The following is a 17,754-nucleotide window of genomic DNA, read 5'->3' on the forward strand; positions in this document are numbered from 1 at the left end:
CCTTTTGCAGAGGCCATTGAACCTAACTGTGAGCGACGGATGCACGCAGCCAGTCAGGGTCAGATCTGCAACATAGAATGATTCTGAAGCCACCAATCCCGCCCCGCAACGTCGAAGCCGCCGGAAGTCGTAGTTTCTGAAGAGCCGCGCGTAAGGCGGCCGTCTGGGGCCGCGAGAGCCAGGGAACTACAAATCCCGGCGGGCACAGCGTCTGAGCGCTTCCGGCTCGAGCGTCCCGTCCGTTTCCCGGCCAGCGGCCGAGGGGGCACGATGAAGCGGCAGGGTGGCGCTGCCTTTCCCGAGCGGCCACGGGCGGGTGAGTGTCCGCGCGGCGTGTCGGGCCTGAGGCTCGCGCCTTGGGCCCGCGCGGTGGGGCGGGGGCCCGGCGTGTTGCGGTGCAGGGAATGGGTCGGGCCTGGGGGGCGGGGCTGAGCCGCGCCGGGGTTTCCTCGGTCAGTCTGTTTGTCTGTCAGCTGGTCCTTCGCTCGCACCCTTCCTCCATTCTCTCCTTTACTCATTCCTTCTTCCTGCGCTTACCGATCGCCGCCGGGTGCCCAGCACTGTCGTAGGCGCGGAGAGACTGTGGAGAGCAAGATCCCAGTTCTCCTAGGCTCTTCTCATGCAGGGTTTCTCGATCTCGCCATTCTTGACACTTCGCTCCCATCGTTCCCTGCTGTGCCTTGTAGGCTGCTGAGCAGTATCCCTGGTCTCCACCCACTAGATACCAGTAACCTCCCCCACTCCCGATGTGACAACCAAAAATGCCTTCAGACATTTCCAAGCTTCCCCATTTTGAGAACCGGTGATCTAGGGGGGCGCGGGATTGACGATACACAGACACAATCTTGAGGATTTGTGATAGGTGCTATGAAAAAAAGAAGCAGGGTGTTGAGAAAGAGGGTACTGGGGGCTCCTGAATGGCTTCAGGAGGGGGCACCTACAGCGAGCAAACTGTCCTGGAAGGTTGCTGGAGGAGCTTATTAGGCAGAGGTAGCAAAGATTAGCAAAGGCCCAGGGTGAGAAAGCTCAGCCGACACCAGCCGGTACTGGCAACGTGATGAGAGGTGAAATGGTGAGGCCAGACCAGAGTGCAGGACGAGGGTTGTATTGTGCTTAATTGCAAGTGAGGCTGTTGGAGGACTTCAGCATAGGGGACTGGGGATCAAATCGAAGTCTAGTAAAGAGCCTCTGGTTGTGTGTGGAGGATGGACTGCTGGCTTCCGCGAGGAAGTAGGAGAGAGTGAGGAGGCTGGCTTGTGTGCAGAGGAGAGTGTGACGGGGCCCTTCTCTCCTAGTCCTCGCTGGGTCTGGCTGCCCAGGCCTGGTGGTCTTGATCTAGGTCAGGGCGGTCAGCTGGGGCTAAGCCTGGGGTCCTTCTGGATCTCACTCGGGTCTAAGCGGGAGGGGTTCCACCCTACTATGCTGCGTCCCTTGCTTATAACGCTGTGCTGCCCAGGCTCTCAGCCCACCCTTCCCCCAATCCCTCAGACCCCTCCCCACGCACACACAGGCTCCCTCTCCTGGGGGCTGCCCACCCCCTGGCCTTTGCCAAGTGTGAGGTCTCTCTCTTCCTCATTCTTTCTCTTTGTGCCTCTCCCTTCCCACACCCCTTCCCCTCTCTGTCGTAAATCTCCACTTTCACTACTCTGGGCATTCAAATTTCTCCATGGAAACCCCAGTCCCTGTGTCTCCAGGTGTCTGCATCCTATAGCCGCAGTATCTCCAGGAAGCGAGAACCTCCCTCTGGTGGAGAGCAGGGAAATGGGCAGCCTGGCTGAAAGAGACTGTCTGGGAAGGAGCACAGGGCATCCTGCAGTGGGTGTGAACCTTGGCCAGTTGGCTGGACAAAGGAATGGACAGTTTGGGAAATGGAGGAAGATGCGGTTGAAGGGCCTGAGCCTCTTGGGAGGCTTTGGCAGCCCAGACACAGTGATTCGGCTGCTTGCTGGAGTGGCTTGGGGAGAGGCTGGCCTATGTGCAAGGTGGGGCTCCTTGGTTTTCCAGTGGCAACAGAGGAAGCAGAAGGAACAGGCTTTGGTCAGTCGCAGCTGTGACCTCTCGCTGGTGTCTGTGCCTGGGGTGGCCTCTCGACTTCCATTTTCAGTTCTCGAGGAGCTGATGTTGGTGGAGCATTCACTGTTAACTCACATGGCATCTCTCACAGTTCCTTCCAGACTTGGGTGCATCCACTCCATATAATGGATGAGAAATCTGAGGACCAGGCAGGCAAGCAATTTGCCCAAAGTCACACACCTGTTAAGGGGCAGAAGCAGGATTTGAACTCAGGTCTGTCTGAGTCTGGCGCTTGTGGGTGGGCACCTAGGACTTCAGGCCTCTGGCTTAGACCCATGAAGATGGACCCACCAGCCCCTCTCAGCAGATGCCCTTGGTGTCTCCTGTGTGCTGGCCCTGGGGCAGAAGAGGTATGGTTGCTCCCCGGAGGAGCGTGGAGTCAGGTGGGGCAGGAGAAGCAGGAGGTGGGCACTGGGGGCTAGTGCTGACATCACTTTGCACACTTGGCCCTTGGCCGCCCTGGGCAGGAGGAAGCAGGCTTTCTGGAAGCCTTTTGTGGCGGCGGGGGTAGGGGTGGGTGGGCAGGTTGAACAATCCCAGGAGCACCTAGGGAGGGCACCTGAGCGGAAGGAGCAGGCCAGCAGAAACCAGGACTGGAGGGATGTGCCAGAGGGCCGAATGGCATGGGCTGGGCCAGATCTCTGCCCTCTGTGCACCCAGTTACCTCCAGACCTGGATCTGGCCCAGGGACTGCGTGCGCTCCCCGACTTCTACAGGGAAGCAAGAAGGAGGAAGCCCAGGAGACAGAAGCCATGCAGGGAGCAATGAGAAAATGGCCAAGGGAGCCTGGAGGTGCAGACTGGACCCACGCACTGCTGGCCACTTGGCTCTTAGGTGAAGGCCCAGGGCCTGTTTCCATGAGTTTAGACCCACTGATTTAGGGACATGCTTCCCAGTTCCACCTAGGCTGGGCACTGAGGTGGAGGGAGGGTGTGGGCAGGAAAAGTGGCCCTGTAACTGGGCACTGAGATAGGAGAATGAATGCTACCTCTTCCCAGAACATTCTCTCCCTGCTCTGGATCTGGCCAACCCCTTCCTCTGGGAAGCCCTCTGGATGTCCCCCAGGCTGGGCCAGGTCCCCGCTTCATACATGGCCATCAGATGTGGGGAAAAAAAGGATGGGGAGATGAGGCAGGCCCCAAGGGCAGATGGGGAAGAGAAGGCATTCCCATTGCCAAATGGGAGTTAAGGCCAGGCTGCAGAGCAGGAGAGATAGCCTCCTTCTAGCAGAGAGGGCCGGGGAGGATGGAAAGGCTGGACCTGGACAGGAAAGGCCAGGAGGCTGGGTGGAGGATACAAGGGGGCAGAGCCCTGGGGAGGGGAGGCCACAGCAGGTGTCTAGGTAGGCAGCTTTGAAACCTCAGTGGAGTCTGGGCTGTGGGTACCAGGGGAGGGATGGCAAAGTAAAGGCAAAAGCCTGGGCTGAGTGCTGGGCGGGAAGGGAGGCAGGGCACGTCTCAGACTAGGGCCTGCTAAGGGGTTGATGGGATCCCTGATGTCACACCCTGCCTGTTTGGGATGGAAAAGGCATACTAAGGGGACGCTAGGGAACAGCTAGGGGAAATGTGTATGGCTTTGCTATGGCAACCAGGCCTGTCTCTATAGGACTTGGCAGCCTGACCTGTGCTTGGGCCCGGGGGGCAGGGCTCCCTGGGGCAGTCAGTGCCAAACGTGTGGCCTAACAGCATTTATAGGGCAGTCTACCCCCTGGCTGGTTGAGAGTGTGCTCTTCAGGGGACCCCACCACACCCACTGCCTGGGGCTGCCGGAGGAGCTGCCTCGAGGCCGCCGTCGCTCCACTGGCTGCCAGCCACGGGACCATGCCTAACCCACAACTCGTGGGGTAGCTCCCAAGGGAAAGGGGGGGTCATGTCACACATTCCTGAAGGTGAGGCCCCAGCCGATCCCTTTGGGCTCCCTCCAGGGGGAGGACTGAGGAGGATTCCCAATGGAGCCAGCCTGCCTTCCTGCGCAGAGAAGGGGGCTGGTGAGGGGCTTTCCTGAAGAGGGGCTGGGGCGTTTCTGGCAGATCTCTGGCTCCTCATTGGGCTGTAGGTGCTCCCCAGGCCCCAGAAGCCCCTTAGAGATGCATGTGGATGGACAAAGACCCCTGGGCCTTGACCCCTGGCTCAGTCGAGGCAGGGGAGGAGCTGCTCCTGCACAGACCCTAAGCATCCTTAGGCCCCACTCTCCCACCAGCCTTGCCCAAGGTGGACACCCCATTTCCATCAGGACCTGGGGACTTTTCTCTTTCAGGGATAGAATCCCTCAGTCCCTCCCCGGGCTCTGCCGAGGCACCTGGGAACAGGAGGGGTGGGGACTTGGCAGGGAGAGGGGAAGGACTAAGGGGAAGCCCTTTCTCGCCCACCCCCACCCCTCCCCCACCCCAGGTCTCCCTAGTCTGTCCAGCCCACAGCTTTCCCAGTTTGGGAGAGGCCAGGATCTGGGGTGGGTGAGTATTCCTGCTCTAGTTGACAACTTCCTGCCCGCCTAACAGCTTCAGGCTGACTGCGGGGTGGGGAAGAGGCCTCCTCCCCTGGGGGGCCAGGGTACACCCCCAGGATGGCTGGGCCCAGCCTCCCTGTAGCTCCAGACAGGAGAGTGCTAAGCTGTGCTGTTGCGTTTCTGGGGTTTTGGCCTGCAGAGCCTGAGGATACTGGGGAAGATGTTATTGCAAAATGCAGGCCCCAGGGACCGGCCTGAGGGCGGGCTGAGGGCTTTTGCTCAGTTCTGAGATGCTCTGGATGCAATCTCTGCGTTCCGGGTGGGCGGGGCGAGCGGAGTCTCCCCCGCAGCCCCCTGTCCAGGGCTGGGGCTGCTCACTGAACCTTGTGAACCAGGAATTGGTTCCCTCCCTCCTTCCCTCACTCAGCTTGGTTCACAGGCCAGTCTTGTATGGCCCCTACCAGGTCCTGTGTCTTCGATGTGGGCCTGACCGCTATTGGCTGTCTGGGGACTTTCCGGCCCAATTTGCATGTTGCCCTGTGAGCCCTGCATGCCTTTCTGTTTACTTCACTCCAGAGCGCAGGACAGCCAGACGCCCGCTCTCCCAGACTGTAGCAACAGGCGCCCGGCCACCCGGCACCCACAGGGGGCCAGCGGGCTGGCTGCCGTCCTGGGGGAGTGCCTGCTGGGGTCCCGGCCACCCTCTCTGGAGCCAGCAGCTGGCCTCTTGGCCCTGGGAGCTTGCAGTGGAGGGAACAGATGGATTGTAAAATCCAGGTCAGTGACAGCCAGTGGCCTCCCTGTGATCCCCCCGCCCTTTCCACCACTGCGGTGGGGAGGCTGGAGCCAACTGTGGGTTTCCCCGAAGGGCGGAGCTTTTCATGCTGATGGGGCAAGCCCTGGAGCTCCCACGCTCCGCTATCTGGGTCTCACCGCAGCCAAGGTGTTCTTACCCCAAGCAGGAAGGCCCCCAAGACTTCCTGCTTCGCATGCAGACCTGTAGTGGCACTGGAGGCAGGCTTCTGGACAAGCCCCTTTCTCCCCTTTGCCGAGGGCCTGGTGCTACCTACTCTCAGTGGGGGATGCTTGACTGCCTGCTCCCTCCCTGCAGACCTGCAGGCCAGGTTGAGGGACCACTGGGTGGGTCCCAGGTCACACAGCTTGGCCTTGGGAGGGGGGGGCATGGACAACGCTAGATGGGCCAGGTCAGGAGTGCCTGGTGTGGAAGGTGCCAGAACCAGCTAGACTGTACAGTTGCTCTCTGCTGGACTCACGTTGGGGGGCAGAGAGCATCTCCCGCCTTTTCCCATAGTGTGGAGGGCTTGGCAGCCCTTCCCTCCAGAGCCTCACAGTCCTGTGGGACTCCAGACCACAGGGTAGGCCCCTGCCTGCCACGCAGCCCCAGGAGCAAGACGAGCCTGGCTTTCTCAAGCAGTTCCTGATGCCGGTCTGACAGCTGGGCCGGGCGCCAGGCGATGAGCCTGTAGTCGGGACACTGCTGGGGGTCTCCTGAGGTAGAGAGCTCAAGTGGGTCTGGTGACAGCGGTCCTGAGCATGTGGCCTTCCTCCCTGTGGGGAGCTTGGCTTCAAGCCGGGGCCTCATGGCTCTCAACACAGCCGACTGCCGTGGTGGGGAGAGGGTGCTGCTGGCTACAGGCTGCTGTGGGTCCTGACATGGGGAGGACTGCCCCCGGGGGGTTCCTGCTGACAGGGCCCCTGCAGGGTAGGTGCTGTCTTGGGAGAGGAGCAGCTCTCCCTGGGGCCCCATCCTCAGTGTGAGCTGCTGACTGGGTCTTCCTTTCTTTCTAGTCTCTTCCCTAGTCTGCGGGTACACCTGGGCCTGGCCAGCTCTCGCAGGGCCCATCCTGGCCCCTCTCTCTTGGGTGGGAGTCACCAGAGACCTGGAATGACTCTCACCGCGCCTTCTCCCTGCCACCCCAGCCCTCGAGACTGAGTGAAGGGGCGCCCTTTGTTCCTGGTGTGGGTGACCTGCACAAGGTCAAGAGTCAGAGCCCCTCGCTCCTCCCCCGCCCTAAGGGGCTCTCTGTGTGTGATGAGGCTGGTGAGGGGCTGGGCTCCAGGTGCGTCACCAGACAGGTTCTGTGGGGCGTGGCCAGCACCCCCACCATCCGGCAGAGTGGGGCCGGCTGGGGCCTGACCACACCTGCCTTAGCAGGAAACAGGCCTGTGGCTTGGCCTTGCTGTGTATACCCAGCCTTGGCCCCAAGGACATTCAGACCTCCAACCCAGAAGAGCAGACAGAGCAGGGGTGGGGGGCTCTCCAGCTCCGGGGCAGAGCTGGTAGGCTTTTCCAAAGAGCTAAGCCTTAAAGCAAGTAGAGCTGAGCGTCAGCTGCCTGCCTGCACCGGGGCGTCCTCCCTTCCTCTGGCCTGTGCACACCTGGGACGGGAGGGAGGGGAAGGGACTTCGGCCGCATGGACCCGCCCTTGTTGAGATTGGTGGTGGAGTGAGGCCGAAGCATGCCCCGTGGTGGACCAGCCAGAGCAGGCCTGCCTGTGTGGAGCAGCCCCGCCAACAGACAGCGGCTTGGCCACCATCTCTAAAGCCCCTCATTTGTGCTCCACCCACAGGGGATGCTGCCCGAGGACCCTGGATGCCTCTCTAGAGCATGAGCTCGGGCAAGAGCGCCCGCTACAACCGCTTCTCCGGGGGGCCTGGCAACCTTCCCACCCCAGACGCCGCCAGCGGGGTAAGGGGACACCCTTGGGGAAGGTCTGCCTCTGTGCACACCCCACATACCCAGGGCCCCAGGAGAGCTTCCAGGGCAGTCCCCTCCCTACCTGGAGGTCCCTCGGGTGGTCTGTGCCATGTGTGTGGTTGACGTGTCCGAGTATGTGGGCACGCATGTGAGCTCATTAGTGGGAAAGCGTGTCAGCGCGTGTCCATGTGTGTGTCCACATCCTCGCTCGGGTCAAGGCCACGTCTTATCTGTTCTCTCTCCAGACCAGAATGGAAACGACCTTTGGGCCCGCCTTTTCGGCTGTCACCACCATCACAAAAGGTGAGCCTGTGAGCCCAGGCCAACCCGGGCTGGGCAGGAGTCCCCCATCCTGCTCCCTCCTGCTCCACGGCTGTGTCCTACCCCTGACACCTGCGTCCTCCTGCACCTGCCTCCTGGGGCCTTGCCCGCCGCCTCTGTGGGGTGGGCTGCCCGACTTCCCTGGCACCACTTACACACATGTCCCTTAACAAGTGACCTCTGACTCATCCCACCCAGGCTCCTAGCAGCCTCTGAAAGATCAGGACTGGGGACCAGGCTGGGCATGGGGAGGTGATGAGAAGTACCCACAGGTCCTTTCTCGATCTGGCCCCGTGGCTGAGCCCTCAGCGCTGGGTGTTCCTGGAGGTGGTAAGGAACTAGCACAGGAGAGCATGTGGCCCCTCCTGTCAGGACCGGTGGTTCTGGGGAGCAGTGTGTGTTCTTTTGCCTTTTCAGGACCCTGCCCCTCGTAGGAGAACACTAGCTGCTAATTAGTTTTTTAATTGCTTTTCCACGGTCTCTTCTGGATACACTTGGCAGCAGGGTCACCAGGCCAATGTGCACATCTGCTCACACCGGTGATGCCCTCGGGGGCTCTAAAAGAGCCCTCTTTTTTTTCTTAGATGTTCTTTTCTGAGGAAAAAGCAAATAAACATACTCCTTAATTGCATCACCTGAGCAATTATTCCTTAATTTCTCATCTATCTTTAGAAACCGTGTAGCACCCTGTCGTGGGAGTTGAAAGCTCCCGGGCAGAGAGTGATGGGGGCCTGTCTTGCCCGTGTCCCAACCAACAACCCCCTCAGTGTTGGGGATGGTCAGAGCCAGTGACCAGGCACGAACAGTTACCTTGCCCAGCCCCTCTCGTTACAGACAGGGAAACTGAGGCCCAGTCACAGGGCAGCCAGCTGAAGCCTGGATCACCCCAGGCCTTTGGGGCTGGTTGTTGTGACATCTGGGCCTGGCTGGGGCCTGAGACCAGTGGTGGCTTCTGTAGGCCTCTGGCTATCGCCTGCAGGACCTGTGAGGGTGGCTCCTGTTCCTATGCGGACTCCTGACCAGTGCCTTCTCTGGGCAGCTGGGTGACATGCAGGAGGAGGAGGGCCGTGCCTCCAGTAGCCTTCTGTGGAGGAGGCCAAGAGAGCCTGTGGCCGGATCCTGATTCTGGCCGCACCAGGGGAGGAGGTGGGCGGAGAGGGGACCTAGACCACAAAGCTGCTGTCTTGGCCCTAGCATGTACTAGCTGAGGGGCCTCGGACCTCTCTGCCTGGGGGTGGCAGGGCTGGATCTGGGAGCTTCTAGGCAGGCCAAGCCTCACAGGTGAGCTCCAGGCACTGACTAGACCCCCGGAGGCAACCATGACCCCCAGCCCAGCCTCTGCCCCCACCTGGCCCATCTGTGAGGGAGCCCACTGCCCTCCACGGTGGTCAGGCCTCCCTCACGGCCCACGGTCGCAGCATCTTGGCCCTCTTTTCTTTGCAGCCGATGGGACCAGCACGTACAAACAGCACCGCAGGACTCCCTCTTCCTCCAGCTCTCTCGCCTACTCCCCGCGGGACGAGGAGGACAGCATGGTAGGTCTGCGCCTTGCTCCCCCTACCAGCCCGCGGGAGCCTGCCTCCCACCGTGCCGTCCCTCCTGGGGCCCCTGGCTCAGCCGCGGGGAGCACCCCGAGCTCAGGCCTGAGGGTGAAGCGATCTGGTAAGGCAGGGGCCCAGCATGTGAGACACTTTGAGGCCCCAGCACGCATGGCTGGGTGTCCAGAGAGAGGCGGCTGCAAGGGTGGCTCGGCTGGAGGGTGTGGTGCCTGCAGGCCGGGAGGAACACATTTGGCTCTATATTGCAGGGGTGGGAGCCACAGAAGGTTCATTCAGGAGGGTAACAAGATCAGACCCCCATTTTTAAAGCTTCAACTGTTGCTGAGTAGAGGATGAATGGGTGGGTTGCCGGGTAGAGGCAGGGGCCCCAAGCCTGGGGGGTCCTGATGAGGGGGATGGGACTCAGCAGGTGGGGAAAGATGTTACAGGCCAAGACTGGGTTCAGTGAGGAAGGGCTGTCGGTGCCCAGGCCATGTGGCCAGGGTCACAGTGACCATTCCCTGTTTGTCAGTCCACTGGCCCCCCTTGCTGGGCTCTGGGACTGCTGGGGGAAGCGAAGGCCAGCCTGGCTGGCAGGGGTGGTTCACAGGTACCCTCGGGCCCTCCTGCTGCCACTCACCTCTCCTGTGCCTGCTTTCTGCTTTCCCTCAGAGCCCCGGACAGACCCTGGCCAGTTCTCCAGTCCCTCCAGCCTCCCAGCACCAAAGGCTTCTGGTGCAGGGTGGCCAGGCCTTTGTTTCCTATGTAATAGGGAGAAAAAAAAGTGTTTTTACTTATTCAGACAAACACACTTGTGTGCCCAGCACTGCACTAGGCCCTCCCTTGGACTCTGCCTGCCCTGGTCTCTGGGACCTGTGACCTGCCCACAGAGTGAGGCTGGGAACAGGTTTGCCTGCCCATCTGGGCCTTGAAGGAAGTGAATTCCCTGTGCCTATGGTTTCTGGAATCCTTGGGTTCTGGTGGCTCTAAGGAGGCAGGTGTGTGCTGTGGGGTCCTGCGTTGCGGCCACCTGGACACCATCTCTGTTGGCTGTTGGGCCCCCACTGGCCGCCCCCTCTGCTTGCCCTGGGGAGCTGGGTCTTCCTCCGGGCCCTGTAGTTTAGGGCCAGCTACCCTGCCCCCAGCCCAAGCCTGGCAGCGACAGCCCCTTCACTCAGAAGGAGTGGGAGCCCTGCAAGGGGCAGGCGGGCAGGGGGACAGGGCAGAACAGAGCCAGACTGGGCACCGCATGCTTGGCCCGGCTCCCATCTGGACCTGCTCTCGCTCTCCGGTTTCCATCGCTGCCCTGGGGATGATTTGACTCACTTCCTCTGACTTTCCCCTCTTGTTCCTCACATGGTGTTCCCATGCAAACGTGCCACTTAAGATGCTATGACGGGAGGTGGGTGCTGCCCTGGTGAGGGAGGTGCCTGTCTGCAGGCACGCTGGGTACACTGATCTCTGCTGCCCCCACTCAGGGAAGCTGGGCCCTGGAACTGCCCAGCCAGCCTTCCTCTGCCCGCAGTGGGTCCCACACCCTGCGCTGGTGGGGAGGGGATCGTTCCAACAGTCCCCACACCCACAGGACAGAGGCAGCCAGGCCCCAGAGCGGCTGGGGCGAAGAGGGGGCCGCTGGGCTGGGCCTGGAGGCAGGAGGTTTATGGCTCATGCGTGAGGCTTAGGAGCAGGAGGAGAGGAGTGTGGGGAGCCATTGCTCTTGTAGGATCTCTTCTGGAGGGTTCTAGACCCAAAGGGGAAGAAGGGACAGTACCCCTAGCCCTGGCCCTCCTCCAGATCCGTGTTTCTGGTGGTTCAGGCAGAGGCGAACACCCGTGACCCCCTCCTGCTCTCAGAAGCTTGGCTGAGGTTTGGTGGGGGGGTCCCCGCCCCTCCTGGGAGCCTCACTGGCCAGGCTAGTGTCCCTGGCCAGGATGGCCAGGTAGGCAGCTGAGCCCAGTGGGCACCTGGAACCCGACAGCCCCCCGCGGCCAGCCTTCCACGCCCTTCCCTCCAGCAGTCTGGGGGCCGTGGCCACTCCCGCCCTGGGATTGGCTGGCGGAGGTGCCCCCGCTGCAGCCCACGTTCCCTCACGGGAAGCAGGAAGCAGGCCGAGCGTGTCCTCGTAGAATTGAATAGCAGGAAGTCTCTCCATTTACACAAAGAAAGTTGGCAGATGTGAGCAGCGTCCCAACCACAGGGCTGGGACCGCCGGGCAGGCGGGGGCCTGGGCGCTGCACCGGCTCCCCACGCGCAGCCGGGCGGTGGGCTGAGTGGGTGCCCGCTGGGACGGGGGGCCAGGCCCGGCCCTCCTGCCGGCTGATGGCCGCCTGTCTGCCCGCAGCCGCCCATCAGCACCCCACGCCGCTCTGACTCAGCCATCTCCGTCCGCTCCCTGCACTCCGAGTCCAGCATGTCCCTGCGCTCCACGTTCTCACTGCCTGAGGAGGAGGAGGAGCCGGTAGGTGTGGCCAGGCAGGCCAGGCACAGATTCCAAGGGACCCTCCCTGTGCTGGGGCCGTGGGGCACCTTCCCCTCAGGCCCCGGTTGGGGCTCCCGATCGACACGGGTCCACGGTGGGGACTTGGGGGGCTGGGCCAGGTCCCCCAGGCATGCTCTTCTCACTCCCTACCCCAGGGACTAGCTTTGGGAGTGAAAGGCGGGGCCCACGTGGGGCCCTTTCTAGTCTCCGTCCCAGGGACAGGGTCGGCACCATGGGATGAGGGCACGGCTGGAGGGGTCCTTCCTGCTCAGGTCCCCGCGAGCTCAGGCCCAGCCCTAGGCCTCAGCGGGCTCCTCTCCTCAGGACACAGCCCAGCCGAGGTGCTTCCACCCCAGGAAGGCAGCCCGGGCCCACAGGGGAAGGGGCTGGGCGCCCCGGGTGCCCACACCTGTGTCACAGCCCCGGGCCCCGCCCCACCCTCACCCTCGCCCTGTCCTGCTTGGTTCTAGGAGCCGCTGGTGTTTGCCGAGCAGCCCTCAGTGAAGCTGTGCTGCCAGCTCTGCTGCAGTGTGTTCAAGGACCCTGTGATCACCACGTGTGGGGTGAGGCTGCCCCTCCCGGCCTCCCGGCCTGTGCACCACCATGAGGCCCCTGTCATGGGGAGCTTTGGCCTTGCTCACAGGCCTGGTCTGGTGCCCTTTGCAGGGGGCGTGGGGTGGGGGCACCAGTTCTCTGGCCGTGCCCCCATCGACCCATTATCTCCACAGCACACCTTCTGTCGAAGATGCGCTTTGAAGTCAGGTAGGACCCTCTCAGCCCAGGCCCAACCACCTTGTTCCCCAGCGGCGGGGAGGTCCCTCCAGGGAGGTCCGGCCCGGGCCCAGCACTGATGGAGCCCCGGCTGCACAGCCGCTTCTCCCTAGTCCTCCCACAGTGGTCGTTCCTGGGCAGCTGCTCAGGCCAGGCTCAAGACCTTGACAAGCAGAGCAGCTCAGAGCCTCCCTGCAGCGGGTGTGGGCGGGCCTCCTGGCACAACACCCACTCTCTCGGGTGATGCCGCCTCCGCTGTCAAGGCTGCCGGCCTCACCATCTCAGGCCTTCGCCGTTGGCCCAGGGCTGGCTCTCTCCATGCTCTGTCCCTAGCCCTCCTGGCCCTGCCCCAGACTCCCGAGTCAACTGAGAGGCTTCTGTCACTACCTGCTCACCCAGCGGTCATTCTTGGTGGCCCAGCTGCGCACTCTTTCCTGTTCCGGGCGCCCCAGAGGGGAAGGCAGACGGGTGGATTAGGCCCCTGACAGAGTCTTAGACAGCTAGGGGAGCATGTTCCAGGCCTGCCACCTACCAGGGAGGGGTCTCCCCCAGCGCAGTCTGCCAGGGGAGGTGGGGCTGGGTGGGCGGTGGGGTCAGCACGCCCTCCCCCCCAGAGAAGTGTCCCGTGGACAACGCCAAGCTGACGGTGGTGGTGAACAACATCGCGGTGGCCGAGCAGATTGGCGAGCTCTTCATCCACTGCAGGCACGGCTGTCGGGCGGTGGGGGGCGGGAAGCCCACCATCTTTGAGGTGGACCCCCGAGGGTGCCCCTTCACCATCAAGCTCAGCGCCCGGAAGTAAGTGCTTCTTTCTGTCCCCAGTCCCCACCCCCTGGGGTACCGAGAACCAGTAGCCCTGGGGACTCAGCCCCTACCCCACGTGCACCTCCCCCAGGGACCACGAGGGCAGCTGTGACTATAGGCCTGTGCGGTGCCCCAACAACCCCAGCTGCCCACCCCTCCTCAAGATGAACCTGGAGGCCCACCTCAAGGAGTGCGAGCACATCAAGTGTCCCCACTCCAAGTACGGGTGAGTGGGCGGGGGTGGGCGCACGGGGCTGCCCCGGGGTGGGGGCGGCTGGGCTGGAGGGGGCGGCCGGGCCTGGGCTGGCATTCACGGTCCCTCCTTCAGCAAACCTTGGTTGAGATCCGCCTGTCTGCCGGGCACTGGGGAGACGACCTTAGCGGGAGCCACACCATCGACTATGTAATTCCAAACCGAGGTACAGGTGCCGAGAAGGAGACCTGAGCCCCGTGGGAACACAGGGGACAGAGTGGTCGGGGAGCTGGGGGTGGTCGGGGAAGGCGTGAGCTGAGAACTAATGCATGCACGGGCACATGGGCACGAGTTGGGCGGAGACCTGGGTGAGGGCTTCCTCAGCTGGACCAGCAGGGTGGAATTGAGGGCAGAGGGGAGGTGGGGTTGGGAGAAGAGGCAGCAGCTGGCTCTTTAGGGTGGAAGCTGGTGAGGTGGTGGAGGATCCCCTGAAGAGCTCTGAGCAGGAGTGAAACGGCTTGCTGGGTGGAAGCAGGGTGGGTGGGTGGGCGTGCATGTGTACAGACGACGGTGGCCCATCGGGGCTGCAGTGGGCATAGAAGTGGGATTTGAGAGAGATTCTTGGGGTTGGGGAGGCAAAGGGAAGGGTCCAACTAGGCTGGTAGGGAAGCAGGTAGGCAGGGCAGCTGTCCTGTCCCTCCAGGTGCACGTTCATCGGAAACCAGGACACGTATGAGACGCACTTGGAGACCTGCCGCTTCGAGGGCCTGAAGGAATTCCTGCAGCAGACAGATGACCGCTTCCATGAGATGCATGTGGCGCTGGCCCAGAAGGACCAGGAGATCGCCTTTCTGCGCTCCATGCTGGGCAAGCTCTCGGAGAAGATCGACCAGCTGGAAAAGAGCCTGGAGCTCAAGTTCGGTGAGAGCCTGGCTGAGAGGGGGCAGGGGCGCCGCCCTTCCTCCTGGTCCCTGACACCCTCTCCTCTGCTGCTCAGATGTCCTGGATGAAAACCAGAGCAAGCTCAGCGAGGACCTCATGGAGTTCCGGAGGGACGCGTCCATGTTGAATGTGAGTGGGCAGGGACCTCCGGCAGGGCCCGATGAAGGGAGGTGGGGTGGGGTGGGGGGCACAGAACTGTCTCTCAGCCTGGGTCCCAGCAGAAGGCTTGTTCCCAGTCACTATTAGGTGTCTGTGCTGGAAGGGGTGCTGCTGCACCTGCCCGGCCCCAGCAGAGCCCAGGCCCGGGGCAAGGGAGGGCTGTGGAGCCCCACCCACCCCACCCTCTGCTTTGCTCTTGGCCTTGCAGGATGAGCTGTCCCACATCAACGCAAGGCTGAACATGGGCATCCTAGGATGTGAGTATGGACCCACTGCTGCTCCCACCACCGTCCCCGAGGCTCCCCCCACCCCCCACTGGCTCCCTTACCAGTTCCTCCATGTCTCTGCAGCTTATGACCCACAGCAGATCTTTAAGTGCAAAGGAACTTTTGTGGGTCACCAGGGCCCTGTCTGGTGTCTCTGCGTCTACTCAATGGGGGACCTGCTCTTCAGCGGCTCCTCTGACAAGACCATCAAGGTGGGTAGGGTCCTGCCTAGGGGCTTAGCAGCCTGGCGGGGCAGGGGTGGGCACTGCACACCAGCCTCTGCCGGTTCCAGGCCTGCCCATGGACAGGGCTTTCTCCCCTCCCCCCGTGCTCACGTCATTTCTGCTGTGGTGCCCCCTGCCACTGGGCTGTCCCTGCTGGGACCTGTCCTGATCCCGGTCTCTGCAGGTGTGGGATACGTGTACCACCTACAAGTGCCAGAAGACGCTGGAGGGCCATGACGGCATTGTGCTGGCACTCTGCATCCAGGGGTGAGTGCAGGCCCATGCGGAGCCGGGGATGGGAGACCCCGTGGACCGTGAGCTTGAGTCCATGGCTGCATGTGTCCTAGAGTGGCTCTGTCTGCCCCTCCTGGGAGATGCCCTCAGCCCGGAGCAGGGTTGAGTCATGGGCGGCATGCAGGCCCTCCATCTCTGAAGCTGTGCATTCACGGAGCAGAGCCCTGGCCCTGAAGAGCCTCAGGCAGCCAGAGGACACAGGTGGGACCAGAGTGGAGGCAGGGGCTCAGCTACTGCTGGCCGACAGCCAGAGCCTGGGGCATAGCACCACAGAGCAGCTCGCCTGGCCACCCCCTCACCCCCAGGGTGCCCCTTCCAGACCTTCCCTCCTGTCTCATGTCATGAGGCTTCATGTTGTGGGCGTGAGTGTGTGTGTGTATGAGAGAGATGCTGGCTCACAGGAAGCAACAGCTTGACTGCCAGCAACACTAACGGGTAATTACCTCCCAGCTCAGCTGTCAGATGCTTGCCAGGCAGGCATGGGACTGGGCCTCCACTTCCAGGGTCCCCTCACTGAGATAGAAAAACGGAGGCTGGGCTCAGCAGTGATCCTGGCTGCTGGTTCCTGGTGGTCAGTGCGGCCCCCGCCCCCGGCGGCCTGGCAAGGGCAGTGTCAGCAAGGATGCTGGCTTCTTGCACCCTGACACCTTGGCCTTGCTTTCCCAGGTGCAAGCTCTACAGTGGCTCGGCTGACTGCACCATCATCGTGAGTGGGGCCGGCGGGCTGGCAGGGAGCCCCAGGCTCACTGTGCCTCTGGGGCCTGGGCTCAGCCAGAGCCTAAGGCTTCCCGTCCTCCCTTCCGCCAGGTGTGGGACATCCAGAACCTGCAGAAGGTGAACACGATCCGGGCCCACGACAACCCAGTGTGCACCCTGGTCTCCTCGCACAACATGCTCTTCAGTGGCTCTCTGAAGGCCATCAAGGTCAGGCGAGGTGGTGCACGTGTGTGTGGGGCGGCAGGGTGCCAGTGCCTGCCCCCCAGGCCTGTGCTCACGGCTGCTTTTATAGGTTTGGGACATAGTGGGCACCGAGCTAAAGTTGAAGAAGGAGCTCACCGGCCTCAACCACTGGGTGCGGGCCCTGGTGGCCGCCCAGAGCTACCTGTACAGTGGCTCCTACCAGACAATCAAGGTGCGCCCTCCCTGTGCCAGCTCCATCAGCCCTGCCCCCACCCTGCCGGCGCAGGAAGACCCTCACACACACCCTGGGTGGTGAGTGGGCTGCTGCGTTTGGAGGCCCAGGGGGTGAGGCGCGTAGCCTGGGACTGAGTGGCCCGCGCTTGCCCATAGATCTGGGACATCCGGACCCTCGACTGCATCCATGTCCTGCAGACGTCTGGCGGCAGCGTCTACTCTATCGCCGTGACGAATCACCACATTGTCTGTGGCACCTATGAGAACCTCATCCACGTAAGGGTGGATGCTGAGGGGCAGGGTCTGACTGTGGGCCCCTGTCCTCCCTGTCTGTGTCTCTGACCTGCCTGTGCCACCCCTTCAGGTGTGGGACATCGAGTCTAAGGAGCAGGTACGGACCCTGACGGGCCACGTTGGCACTGTGTATGCCCTGGCAGTCATCTCAACGCCAGACCAGACCAAAGTCTTCAGCGCGTCCTACGACCGGTCTCTCAGGGTGCGAGTTGGCCTGGTGATGGTGGGAGGCTCAGGGTGGGTGCCAGGCCTGGGCGGTCCTCATGTCCCGTGTACCCCCAGGTCTGGAGTATGGACAACATGATCTGCACGCAGACCCTCCTGCGTCACCAGGGCAGTGTGACTGCCCTGGCTGTGTCCCGGGGCCGGCTCTTCTCGGGAGCTGTGGACAGCACTGTGAAGGTCGGCACCCTGGCTCAGGCCATCCAAAGGGGCTGCATGGGGGGAGCGGGAGCAGGGCCAGGGGGAGTTGGGAGCTAGCGGCTCTGGGCAGGGGGCAGTAGAGGGCAGGTATGGATGGCAGCTGGCTTTGGGGCTGGATGGCCAAAGGGGCACCTGAAACACAGCCTTTCCCCTGCAGGTGTGGACTTGCTAACAGAATCCAGGCCGGGTTTTGGCTTCCTCTGGGCCCCGACCTAGGCCTGTCCAGGCTGGCGGGCCACATGGCTGGTCTTGGGGTCTCTGCCTCCCCGTGGGGACGGGTAGGCAGACTCAGCCAGGCAGACAGTGCTGTCCCTGCCCTGCGCCCGGTGAGCCTCCCTCTGCTTGGCCTAGTCGTCGTCACTGCCAGGACAGTGCCCAGCCCATCTGGGTGCCAGGTACGACGCTCACCAGGCCCACCCTCCGTCCCCACTCCAGATGGACTGTGGGCCTTTTTACTCACCTTTTCTACTGTTTTTAGACTGTATATAGATTTGGTTACTTCCTGATTGAAATAAAAGCTGCACAGACTGTGGCTGTGAGTGGGGACGGTCCTCAGGGGGAGGGAGAGGCCACCTGAGAACACTGGGGAGCACGGGCACAGCAGCCAGTGGGAGGGACGCTGGGCAGGGACCACGGGAGGCTTCTTTTGACATCCCCAGGATGTGCCCTCTTGGT

At 62.5% G+C, this 17,754-nt stretch overlaps 1 protein-coding gene across 5 annotated transcripts; it reads left to right on the forward strand.

Moving 5' to 3' along the window:
• The first annotated feature begins 179 nt into the window (after positions 1–179).
• Positions 180–17,607, forward strand: TRAF7 (TNF receptor associated factor 7). 5 transcript variants are annotated; one of them, XM_057747952.1, is made up of 23 exons: positions 189–316; positions 2,165–2,423; positions 5,095–5,295; positions 7,110–7,228; positions 7,483–7,540; positions 9,002–9,093; positions 11,438–11,554; positions 12,046–12,138; positions 12,304–12,337; positions 12,961–13,144; positions 13,242–13,376; positions 14,047–14,264; positions 14,341–14,414; positions 14,653–14,701; positions 14,795–14,922; positions 15,119–15,201; positions 15,895–15,934; positions 16,036–16,152; positions 16,238–16,360; positions 16,519–16,638; positions 16,727–16,858; positions 16,939–17,058; positions 17,237–17,607. In XM_057747952.1, exons 4-23 carry the CDS (start codon positions 7,148–7,150, stop codon positions 17,249–17,251), a joined length of 2,013 nt encoding a protein of 670 aa, XP_057603935.1. In that variant the 5' UTR covers positions 189–316; positions 2,165–2,423; positions 5,095–5,295; positions 7,110–7,147; the 3' UTR covers positions 17,252–17,607. The 5 variants fall into 5 exon arrangements, with proteins under 5 accessions (XP_057603931.1, XP_057603936.1, XP_057603935.1 ...); XM_057747949.1 differs by lacking the exon at positions 2,165–2,423 and having other exon boundaries at positions 212–316; XM_057747950.1 differs by lacking the exons at positions 189–316; positions 2,165–2,423 and adding an exon at positions 2,893–2,907.
• The last annotated feature ends 147 nt before the right edge of the window (positions 17,608–17,754 follow it).

Source organism: Hippopotamus amphibius, chromosome 9 (assembly GCF_030028045.1).
Source record: "Hippopotamus amphibius kiboko isolate mHipAmp2 chromosome 9, mHipAmp2.hap2, whole genome shotgun sequence".
Lineage (NCBI taxonomy): Eukaryota > Metazoa > Chordata > Mammalia > Artiodactyla > Hippopotamidae > Hippopotamus > Hippopotamus amphibius.